The sequence below is a fragment of the Malurus melanocephalus genome, unplaced genomic scaffold (genome assembly GCF_030028575.1).
Source record: "Malurus melanocephalus ecotype Western Australia unplaced genomic scaffold, MMel_1.1 scaffold_1029, whole genome shotgun sequence".
Taxonomy (NCBI): domain Eukaryota; kingdom Metazoa; phylum Chordata; class Aves; order Passeriformes; family Maluridae; genus Malurus; species Malurus melanocephalus.
In genome coordinates, this window is record NW_026624261.1 from 17,830 (window position 1) to 29,334 (window position 11,505).

The 11,505-nt window shown below is 56.5% G+C and overlaps 2 protein-coding genes across 2 annotated transcripts in view; both read left to right on the forward strand.

Moving 5' to 3' along the window:
• Positions 1-69: 69 nt before the first annotated feature.
• On the forward strand, positions 70-9,205 carry LOC130585979 (AN1-type zinc finger protein 5-like). The gene is made up of 6 exons (XM_057386676.1): positions 70-367; positions 1,405-1,578; positions 2,617-2,710; positions 3,492-3,610; positions 5,029-5,139; positions 6,817-9,205. The coding sequence occupies exons 2-6, from the start codon at positions 1,428-1,430 to the stop codon at positions 6,963-6,965; spliced, it is 624 nt and encodes a 207-aa protein (XP_057242659.1). The 5' UTR covers positions 70-367; positions 1,405-1,427; the 3' UTR covers positions 6,966-9,205.
• A 1,582-nt stretch (positions 9,206-10,787) lies between these two features.
• Positions 10,788-11,505, forward strand: part of ABHD17A (abhydrolase domain containing 17A, depalmitoylase) — a 7,248-nt gene continuing 6,530 nt past the window's right edge. Inside the window, exon 1 of the mRNA XM_057386675.1 lies at positions 10,788-10,897. The gene's annotated coding sequence lies outside the window, so the exon portion shown is untranslated. The remainder of the gene's footprint in view (positions 10,898-11,505) is intronic.

The following is an 11,505-nucleotide window of genomic DNA, read 5'->3' on the forward strand; positions in this document are numbered from 1 at the left end:
GCCCGGGCACGGCGGGGGCTGCGGCTCGGCCCGTCCGGCCGGCTGGGCCTGCGGCGCTCGGGGAGGGCTGAGCCTGCGGCCCCCTCTCTCTGCAGGGACGCTCGATCGACAGCAGCTCCCCAAGGTTTGTCCGTGTGGCAGCGGGCGCCGGCCGGGAACCCCGAGGGATCCACCGCTGCCCTGGCTGCGGGTGGCCGAGGAGAGGCCGGTTCGGGCCGGGAGGATCGCGGTGCGGAGATGGGAGCGCTGGTCTGAGCTCTGCGAGAGACCCCCGGGTGCGGAGCCCAAACCCGCATCCCCCAGCTGGGACGAGGAGGAATAAACCAGAGGTGACCCGGTTCCGTCCCACGGGAGCGCTCCTGGCAGGGTAATGATTTCGTGTTCTGATTTATTCTTTTGGTGAAGCAAGTTTGTAGGAGCAGGAAAGGAAGTGGCCGAGCTGGCTGGGAGGTGGTGGGTACTTTGTGCATCCCACAAAGGCAGTGCTGCTGGGGGCTCCTGGTACCAACGCCGTGGCTTTGTGCCCGAGCTGGAGCCACCTGCACCCACCATGGTCCTGCACGCACCCTCTGCCCTTGTTCTGTGTCAGAGCTGAACTGGCCGCAGCCACGTTGTCCACACTCACTGGAATTGTGTGTGGTTTTTGTTTGTGCCTCATGGTTCTCATTTGGAGCGCTGCGGTGGGTTTGGCCCTGTAAATGCTACACCATGTGTGGCTGGAAGGGGCCTATTCCTGGGGTTGGAGGTAACTGCATGTGATCCAGAGAGAAATTATTAARATTAAATTTAAAATTAGGTTTCACTGTGTCAGCTGTTTTCCCTGGGAAGGTGTTCTGGAATCACGTCTTACTGCTGGAAAGAAAASGTTCTCCTTATTTCCAGCCTAACCATGCTAACATTCCCCTTACCCACGTATGTCAGTACAGAGCGTCAGTGGGTTCTTTTTGCATCGCTTGCGTCATCTTCCTGAGAATTATAAAACTAAACCAGGCCTTAAATAAAAACCCAAATGTGACTGACTGGGCCTGCACRGAGCATTTGAGGTGTGGGTGTTCAYRGGGGGCATTAGTAGTGCTGTGGGGGCACATCTTGTGCTGGTGGAGAGTGGATTGTTCRGGTCTGATGTGCCCGTCTGTCACCGGGACTTTAGGGAGCCTCGTGCTGCCGGAGGGAAATCCTGTTAGTTTTCCAGGCTGGCTCTGGGCTGCTCATGGCAGCCGAGCTCTGGGTGGCTCAGGGCCCCAGGACATGAATTTTAGGAGCCCCAAGTGCTCTTTGTGCACGTGCAGGAACCAGGCTCTCTCAGGATCCTTTGTGCTCCTTCCTGATCAGCTGCAGCGCACAATGCCCGAGCGCTCCGGCCCTCACAGCTGTCCTGGGTTTATTTTTGATTCCTGCCTGTAGCTCGGTGCCTGGGAGGAGCGAGGATGGCTCAGGAGACAAACCAGACGCAGGTGCCTCTGCTGTGTACCACGGGCTGCGGCTTCTATGGCAGCCCCCGGACCAACGGCATGTGCTCCGTGTGCTACAAGGAGTTCCTGCAGAGGCAGCAGAGCAGTGACCGGATAARCCCTCCAGGTAGAGGATTTTTTTTTTCTGGAAATTTGTTTTAAATGGGTGTCTGGWTGTAAACTGTGTTCAGCAAGTGGGATAGAGCATGGCGCTGGTACCTGGGCACCAGCAGATTTACCCATTCCTAGAACAATCATCATTTCCTTTCCATGGATACCCAAGGCTCTGAATCGAGGACCTGAACCCTCAAGCACTTCTGTTCCCTGTCAGGAGGGGCAGTTCTTTTCTTCCCAGTCTAACCAGTTTGTGAAGCCCCATCCCAGTCAGCACCTTCCAGTAAACTGTAAAACTTCCTTTGTGAATGGTGATCCCAGCTTTTAGCTATTTCCTGCTCCCTGAGTTATGCACTGACTGCTGGGAACCATGACAAAACCCCACAATGAAATTTTATTTGGCCTCTTAGTRTAATTTTCTTATCTTAACAGTGTTGACACACAAAAGCCATGGCTTAGATGGTTTGTTTCCTGCAGTTGGGATGGGAGCAGAAGGATGCTCTCTGCAACATGAGCAGGGGTTTCTTTTGCTGGTGGTTTGTGCAGATGCCCTATGTACAGACTTTGCAGCGAGAAATGCCTTCGAGAGCTCTTCCCCAGTTTATTCCTGAGAGTAATCATGGTTTTCCTTGAGTCACCCACTCAAAATATGGTCAGGAATGTGACCTTCCCTGACAAAGGGTTTTCCTAAAACCCCATCTTAGATGCTTAGCTGACACAAACCCCCATGTGTCTGTTGAAGCTGGTTCCTCTCAGCAGATCAGGATCTGGTTCTTACACCTTGGAGAAGTTGCAGTGGCGTTGGGTTCCAGATCCAGACAGCCCTGGAGTGTTAACCCCACAGAGTCCCTTGCACAAATTTGGAGGGGACAGTGTAGGAATAGGGGTATGGGAGTGATCCCAACAGGGGTGAGCCTTCCCAGTTTCTGTGGGGAACAGGGGTTTAAAACCTGCTGGAAGTGCTCATTCTGCTTTCTCCTTGGCTGTCAAGCACTTGAGGAACTTGCTGACATTTCTCAGAGACTTGACCAAGCCTGCTCTTGTTTTGTAGCACCCAGTGGTCCCAGCAGCAGCCCCATGGCTTCCGAGGCAATCGCAGGGCAGCACGTGGAGGGAGACTCCACACCTGAGGATGTGAAAGCCAGGTAGGGGCAGGCTCTGGAGGGGAGGGGATCTAAACCCTGCTCAAATCCAGCTCTGGGACACAAGGCTGTGTCCTTCACATGGCTGGATCAAACTCTGCATTGTGACCCTGGTTTATTTGGAAGATTGCAATGTTCCTAATGAAGATGACTGATGTGTAGAGTGAGGTACCAGAGGGTTAGTAGTAAATTAAGAGACACCTTGGTTCTCCTGCAGCCAATGCACCTTGTCTATCATTTGCTCTGTTCAACCATTCCGTTTCTGATCAGTCCCAAGCAGTGGGATTTTTTGGGACTTTCCTACAGGGCCAGGAGTTGGACTTGGCAGGAACTCTAAAGGATCATTAACTCAGGATATCCTGTGATTCTAAGTGAAAGCACCTGCTCATGATCCAGTCTGAAAGCTGTGACAGCAGGATTAGAGACCTTGGCCCTGTTTGATGGGAAGGAGGACAGARCTGCACTGAGCTTTACCATCACATTACAGCCCTGACTCATAACTTTGTTTCCCTGCCCCTGGACTTGTTTGGATGGGCTCTTGCCTTGGCTTTGAGATATAGTTGGGTGGAAAAGGAAACTGAGGTCATCACAGATTCATTCCATTTATGTCTATAAAGAACTTTGATCCCAGATCTCAAGGGGAATTGACCTGTTGTATTCCTGACCTACTTTTGAATATAAGGAAATAAACTTTATGGGCTGAAGGCCTCTCCCACGTAACTGTCCATCAAAAGAAAATACTTGTGTTTTCTCTTTTTTGTTTGTCTGCTGCACATGCTCACAGCGCTCAGACTCCTGTGACCCATCAGATGACAGCCATGAGCATATCCAGAGAGGAAACCAGCAATGAGACAGAGGAATTCAGCAAGACAGACGAAGCCTCTTCAGCTTCTTCCTCRTCAGGTAGGGTGGTTGGTTTGGCCTTTGCACAGGTTTGAGTGACACCAAGCTCTGGAGTGCATTGGAGCAGCAGGGACAGCTGCTGAGCCCGGGGTGTGTCCCCTCCCGGCAGTAAAGGCACACCTGAGAGCTGAGGAGGAAACTCTTGTTTTGGTGACAGGGAGGAGAGCAAATGCTGTGCCTGAGGGCAGGCCGATAGAGATTGCTCTGTGGGCTGAGGGCTGAGTGGCTGCCAGCCCTCGAGTGGCTGGCAGGAGGATAATCTTCCATGACGCCTCTGCCGTGAATGGCAGCGAGCCCGGAGCGTCCCACAGCCTGACGCGGCTGCTGCTGGCGGCACTCCCCTGCCAGCTCCAGAGGGGGAGGAAGGGGGACGGATCCACCAGAGTCTTGGAGAGAGGAGACTCGTTTGTGACAGAGCCTGGGGGCAGTGGAGGCCTCTTGTTGTCACCCCGTGTGATGGGGGCACCTGTCCCTCGAGGGGGTGTTACGSAGTGGGTGCCCTGATGTGATTGGAGTCGTTGCCCAGCGTGGCACATCCTCCAGCTGATGCCTTCAGCAGGTGATCCTGCACRCAGACAGCCTCCTTTGCTCAGCTGACAGCTTGCTTGCATTGGAAGCTAAAAAAGCCCAGGAGCTGCTGATTGCTAAAAAGCCAGGCTCTAGTCACCACATATGACCGGGCATTTTGGGTTTGGTCATCCCTTGCCTGCAAGCCCAGGAGACRATTTACAACAGGCAGGTGAGAGGCTGCAGTGAAAAAGAGGCTTGGAAGAGCCTGCCCCTTTCTTCTGCCTGTATGATTTTTAGGAGGCTGTTTAGGGTCAGCTCTACAGAGCTGTCTCTATTTTGTCTCCTCAGAGCAGCCTGCACTGCAGGTGCTCCAGYGAGCAGTCGGAGCTCCTCCCTCCTGTTGGCTTCTCTAACCTGCTTAGGTATTGGAGGAAATCCTGCTAAGCATCAGTGACCTTTAACAATCTGGCTTTGAGAGCTCAGTTTTCCCTTTGGTAGATTAGAGGGAGTGATGGATATCTGTGTAAAGCATTCTGAGACCTACATATGGGGAACACTTACATAAGAATCAGCAAAAATAATTAGTAATACTTACAAGGGGTTAACTTTTTTTTTTCCTCCCTGCAAGGATTAACTGTGGGCTCAGCTGACAGCTGTGTTGCTGTACAGCAGCTGAGCTGTAGTGAGTATCCACTGTCCAGTGGCCACTCCAGCCTTGGATTTAAGGCATTTGAAACAGAGAGAAATCTGTGAGGTGGCGACCTCGGTAGAACAAGGCAAATCTCACMGTTTGGGGTATGTCAGCCAAGGCACTGTGCACATGAGGAGTCAGCAGAGCCTCCAGCAGCTCCTGTAATAAAAKGAGTGGTTTAACAAGAAGGGCAGCAAAACTCTTGCCTCTGTTTCAGGTACCCTGCTTGAGATAYCCCAGAACACGGCTGAGGGCAAGACGGCTTCGGAGAAACCGAAACCGAAGAAGAACCGCTGCTTCACCTGCCGGAAGAAGATTGGGCTGACTGGTGAGTGCCTGGCTCTGGCAAAACTTCCCTGTGGCCTGAGCAGTCCTCTGGGAGAGCCCACTGAGATCTGGTTTTGCTGCGGTGCTGCCGGATTCCAAGGGTCCGAGGCTGGAGGTTCCCCCAAATCCATCAGTGAGCTGTGSTGCTGCAGGAGAGGAGGGAGGGGAGCTCGACCTGCGACAGCACTGGCTGAGGCAGCAGCCTGGGGAGTATCCCACTCCCTGCCAGGGTCCTGGCAGCCCTTGGAAGCAGGATTGGATGCGGCAGCACCTCTTGGTTGTTTCTGCTTCTTGGCAAAAGCTGCTGTAGAGGAAGGCAGAGCTTGCTGTGGGTCGGAATCTGCTCCCAGTCAGGTCTGTGGTAAAGCTTTCGTAACAGTGACATGAAGTGAGTTAGACCCAAATGGAAAATCCCTCTCCAAGACTCATCCCATTTATTAATGCTGCCTGATTTCCACTGTTAGCTTCCTGAGAGCAGGATGGCTCTCAGCATGCAGCCTGTAAAGCTGGAGAGAGAAGCGCTGGGATGGTGTCAGGCATTGCTATCAATGGGAAAACTGCCCCTGGAAAGTGATGCAATTCATTTGGCTGCGGTTTGATAATAAAAACATCATTGCACTAAATTATCTCTGGCATTTAGTGCTTTCCTGGACAAAAGTTAACTCTGGAGCTGTGCAGGTCATGTTGTTCTGGCAGAGCACTGGCTTCTGTAGCCTCCTTGGTGCATCCAGCAGCCAGGGGCTGGATATTTTCATGGATGTAAGACGCTTTGGCAAAGTCTGGACTGGGAAGTTTGAACCTGAGCTTGCCTGGAGATTGGAGGGCACTGCCCTAGAAGAGGGGTGGGTTTATAAATCTGGAACTGGGCAGGGTGCTCTGTGCCCAGCCTYCCGGTTGCAGAGAGGATTGTTTTCCTGGATGAGTATTTCCTTAAGAGCTTTAAACTACAATAAATTCCTTTCTTTAGATATCAGCTTGAAGAAAAATTCTTTGAATCCAGGGCATTTAGGATAAAATGAGTTTTCTCAAACAGGAGTAAACTGGCACCTTGGAGCAGGGYGTTTGTGGGCTTTACAGCCTGTAGTTGGATAGATGTGAAGTGACAGTGTGATTCCCTGCCATCAAGGCTCTCTGCTGTCCTGCAGCACATTCCCTGCTTGCTCTCTGCCTCAGTTTCCCAGTGGGCTGTGTTAATGGTAGCACTCTGAGCATTTCCCTGAGTGAGGTGACTAAATTGGGAATTTTGGCATTTGAATATCTCAAGCATGATCCTAACGTGGTGACAGTTCCATTGCTTGCTGCTGGTCCGTGCAGGTGCTGCTGTGTGACCCTGGAGAGCTGGGCTGGCGGGGAGCCTGGTCTGGATTAGCAGTTTGGCTCTCTGCAGTGCCTGGCATGTCCCTTGTCCCCAGGGAACACGGACAGCAGCTGCTCTGGGAGCGTTACCCACCATGTGACAGCTGGGGCTGCCCAAAGCACGCGGAGCTGCTGAGCCACCCATGGTCTTCCCCAAATGAAGAATCCCTTTGGCCTGTGAGGGACAGCAGCCCCCGCCTCTGCCCCTCTGTCTGCATTGGTGGCATTTCCTGGCGTGGCAGGAAGGAGCGAGGCCCTGCCGCCTTCCTGCCCGGCTGGATGGGGCCTGATGTRGCTTTGTCCCTGCTCTTCCTCCCCTCAGGCTTCGACTGCCGCTGTGGGAACCTGTTCTGTGCCATTCACCGGTACTCCGACATGCACGCCTGCCCCTACGACTACAAGGCAGAAGCTGCCGAGAAGATCCGCAAGGAAAACCCCATCGTTATCGCCGAGAAGATCCAGAAGTTGTGAAGGGGTCTGAGCAGCTCGAACTGCAGCCAGGCGGCCTGGTGCTCCTCCCCTTCCTCCCAGCCTTCCTCCTCCTCCTCCCAGCCCCTGCCACGGTGTGAGGGTGACTCCGGCAGCGCACACGAACCGGCACCTGGACATGGGGACTCCTCGCACCCCTCTGGCAGTCAGTCGGTGTTCCTCCTCTCCCTCCCTGCCTGTCCGACAGCCACAGCTCAGCTGATGTGTTCTCAACCAGCTTCCCAAAGGAAAAGGGACCGTCCTGCCCCGCTGCTCCAGCGCCAAGACCTTCGGACTCGCCTCTTGCCGGCCGGTTTGCACGGTGTGAGCGGCCGGGCTCTGCCGGGCAGCCTTTCCCTTCCCAGCAGCTCCGAGTCCTGCRAACCACCCAGGACTTGTGGCCGGAGTCCCTGAGCAGCTGCTGGACCCTGTTCCCTTTGCCCCACCGCTTGTAAACCCGGGAGCTGGGGGATCCTGGCAGCCTGGCTGCCGTCTGCTCCCCGGGAAGTGTTTGCTCTCAGATGCAGAAAAGTTGATTCCGTAGTTCCAACACCCCAGATTCCCCCTCCCCGCCCTCAGTGACGCCGTTGGAGAAGCACCAAGGGGGTTGAGCAGTGATGCTGGCACAGGGGTGTTATTTTGTRGCTTGAAGTGATGTGGGCAGGGCAGGACCTTCTGGGAGGTTCTGCTCGCTGCCTTGTGCCTCTGCCTGCAGGGAGGGAAGCAGGGACACCCCTGCTCCAGCCTCCTGCTTCAGCACCCCTGGATAACCCCGGCTGCTTTCCCAGCAAGGTGTGTGTCCCTCAGCGCTGCCTGTGCCTCCTCTCTTCCCTCTCCCTTCTTTCCCCTCCCTCTCCCTCCCCTCTCCCTCCTCTCTCCCTGCCTTCTGCCTTACACAAGTCGCTCTCATCAGGGTTGTGCACAAAGCTCAGGTCCCCACACCTCTGCTTCTGGACCTGTCCCTGCATCCAGGTGACAGTGGGGTCCCCTCCTCCTCGTGGGCCATGCTGGTATTGGGGAGAGCTCGAGGAGTCCACCCAGCTGCCCTCTCTGCCTCCTCCCTCCCGTGGGATGAGAGGCAGGTCCAGTTCCCCTGGATATGCTCTGCAAGCCAGACAGAGGGAACTGGGGCATAAGGAAAGTCACCAGGAGGGTCCCAAGGGTGCCCAGAAGTGCAGGTGGGGGCTCAGAAACACCCATGGAGAGTCCCAGGCAGCGGTGCTTGGAGGGCTCTGGGTCCAGTGGGAGACTCATAGAATTCCCCGAGGTGCTGGAAGGCCCAGGGAGGGCTCCGGGGTGCAAGGGAAGGCAGAAGGACAACTTCTGGGGTATGGTGACCATGCTCASAGGCCTCGAGCACCCCAAAAGACACCTGGAAGGCTCTGGGGATGCACACACTCACACACATGAAGGGAGGTGTAGGAAAAGCCACATGCCATCTCAGTACCACTCCAGAAAGCACCTGGAGGGCTCCGTAGGGAAGAGCCGGGGCTCGGGGATGCAGCAGTTCCTGGGGTCCCTGGAAGCACCAGGAGCAAGGTTGTGGCCACGGGGCTCTGCCTCTCATGAGCAGAGAAACCTGGATGTGTCCCAGAGGAGAAGCAGCAGCTTCTGTCCCACTGCTGGCCATCCCATGCTTTGGAAGCGTTTCCCTTGGTGTCAGAGAGCAGAGCCAAAGGGCCTGCAGCAGCTCCTTCCTTCCAAGGGCTGTTTTCCTGCCCTGCTGGTGGCAGTTCTGCTCCAGTGCAGGTGGGGGGATCCTTCTGAGTGTTTGGTTGTTCCAGTGTGATCCAGCCAAAGCAGTGTKTGCTTGTGCCAGCTGCCATCCTGTGGTGTCACCGGGAGCATCCAGACCTCCCAAACCGATGCAAACCCCACTCCAGCACAGAGAGGAGCGAGGCTGCCTCTTGCCAGCCTTTTCCTCAGGTTTTTCCTTCTGGATAACGTTGACATTTTGTCTGGAGCATGCCAGTGGCTGCACGTGTCACCCCTGGGCATGCTGGGGCCCTCAGTTTGGAGCTGGTRTGTGGCCAGGCTGGGTTTGCCACTGAACTTTTGGCTGAGGGTGATCCCTCGCTCTCAGGGGAAGCAGGAATTGCAGCCACCAGCCCTGAGGAAGTGCAGCAGCTCCMGTGGATCTGTTGGGAAAGCCCACAGCCACCTGCTTCTCCAGCACTGCCCTTTTCCCTGTTCCTTCCTCCCTGACCATGAGTGTAAATACAACACAGTCTAGTTTGCTTGGATGCTGTGGGTGCTCTGTTACAGGCAGGGATGTCTGTGGGGGCACCTCTCAGCTCTGGGCTCTTTTGGGGTGGCTCTGGGACTCAGTGCCTCAGTTTCCCGGTGGATTATCATTAACAGTATCTGGTATTGGCAGGGGATCAGAGCACCCTGCTCCTACACCCCCAGGATCTCAAATCCACCAGGGGTTGGASTGGATGATYTCCAGAGGTCGCTTCAACCCTGACAATTCTCCAAATCTGGGATTATTCCCTTCTGGCTGAGTAGGAAGCTCTGGCTGGGGTTTGGGGAGCTCTGAGGTTCTCCTGGGTTCCCTCTTGGCCACTGTCACCTCCATGGGGCTGGAGTGGGATCCCCACGGGGCAGGGGAAGGGGGTTGGGACAGGTCCCAAATGCCTCCTCCCCTCCATATCCATGGTGGGGGCACTCGGGTAGTGTTTGGCGCCAGGGCTGACTGCAGCAAGGCTTTGGAGCCTGTTTGCCATGATACCCTCGTAGGTGAGCTCAGGAAATGTGGGATGGGTGGATGGATGGATGGATGGATGGACGGATGGATGGACGGATGGATGCAGGAGGGAGAATGGCTGAATGCGGGGCTCAGAGGGGCCTGATCAGCACAGCAGAGTCCACTTTGAGAGCCCTGGGCAGCACCGTCCCCAGGGATCAGGACCAGGTCCAGCCTTGCTCAGTTTCTTTAGCAACGACCTGATGAAGGGGTAGAATGGATTCTGATCGGGTTTCATGATGATTCAGGCTGGGGGAGCGACTAATCCAGCTGAAGGCTGTGCTGCCATTCAGAGGCTGGGTGAGAGGTGGGTGGGGGAAACCTAAGGAGGTTSAACAAGGCCAAGTGCAGGGTCATGCACCTGGGAGGGATTACCCCAAGTACCAGCACAGGCTGGGGGTCACCCACAGGAGAGGATCTGGGGGTCCTGGTGGATGACAAGCTGTCCCTGGGCCAGGAGGGACAATGGGACCCTGGGGGGCATTGGGAAGGTGTGGCCGGCAGGACAGGGATCCTGCCCCTCTCCTCAGCCCCAGTGAGGCACCCTGGGGTGCTGTGTCCACTTCAGGCTCCTCAGGACAAGAAGGCCAAGAAGCTACTGGAGAAGGTCCAGCAGAGGCCATGAAGATGATTTGGGGTCTGGAGCATCTCTAATGAAGAGAGGCTGCAGGAGCTGGGCCTGGTTAGTCCAGGGAAAACTGAGAGGGGATCTCACCAATCCATATAAATATCTCCAACGTGGGTGTCAGAGGATGGTGCCAGACTCCTTTCAGTGGAGCAGTGGCCATCAACTAAACCAGAGCTCCCACCTCAAAATGAGGAAGGACTTTACACTGAGGGAGCACTGGAGCAGCTGCCCACGGAGGCGGTGGAGTCTCTTTCTCTGGAGACATCCCAAACCCACCTGCTCCAGGTGACCCTGCCTTGGCAGGGGKTTGGACTGGATGATCTCCAGAGGTCCCTTCCAGCCCCATTTGGACGCAGTGACTGAGGAGGGTCCGGGCCCTGTCCCCGCCATGAGGCCTCAGGGTGGCCGCGCCGTTCCCATAGCAACGGGCGCGGGGCGATGGCGTCACTTCCGGCCGGGGCGGGGCCAGCGCCGCCCCCGCCTGGGAGGCCGCAACGGCCGCGGGGCCTTGGGCAGCGCTGAGCGGGGCCGGGGGCCCGGGCGGGCCGGGAGAATGTGCAGGTACCGGCCGGGGACGGGCTCCCGGGGCGGGCGGGGGTGTGGGGATACCCGCTGCGGCGGCGGGGAGGAGGAGCGCCTGCGGGGATCGGGGTCCCGCCGTCCGCCGGCGGTGAGGGGGGGGGCGGGGGGCGGCACCGGTCAGTGTGGGGGTTAACGGTCAGTGTGGGTTTGTGGGACCTCCCATAGTGCGGTCAGAGGGAGGCCCACGCAGTCTGGTCAGTGTGGTGGGGTCACAGTGGTCAGTGTTGTGGGGATATAATGGTCAGTGTGTGTTTGAGGGGGTCCACGCAGGTCCGTGGGGGTGTGGGGCCGCCCCAGCGGAGTGGTGGGAGGTGGAAGGCCGGTCAGGGTGCGTGAGGCCCCGGGAGAGGTCCCACAGCAGGTGGTGGGGGCAGGGCGAGACCCACGCGGGTCTGTGTGCGTTCATGGGGTCCCTCAGTAGTCGGGGGGCCTGTGGGGGTCACACACACACACAGAGTGATCGGGGAGGGGTCCCGCTGGTCATTGTTTGTTGGGGGGTGGTTCCCAGCGGTCAGTGAGGGAACTGAGACCCACAGCGGGCGATGTGAGTGGTGTGGGGGGGTCTCCATGCTAATCAGCCGGGTGGG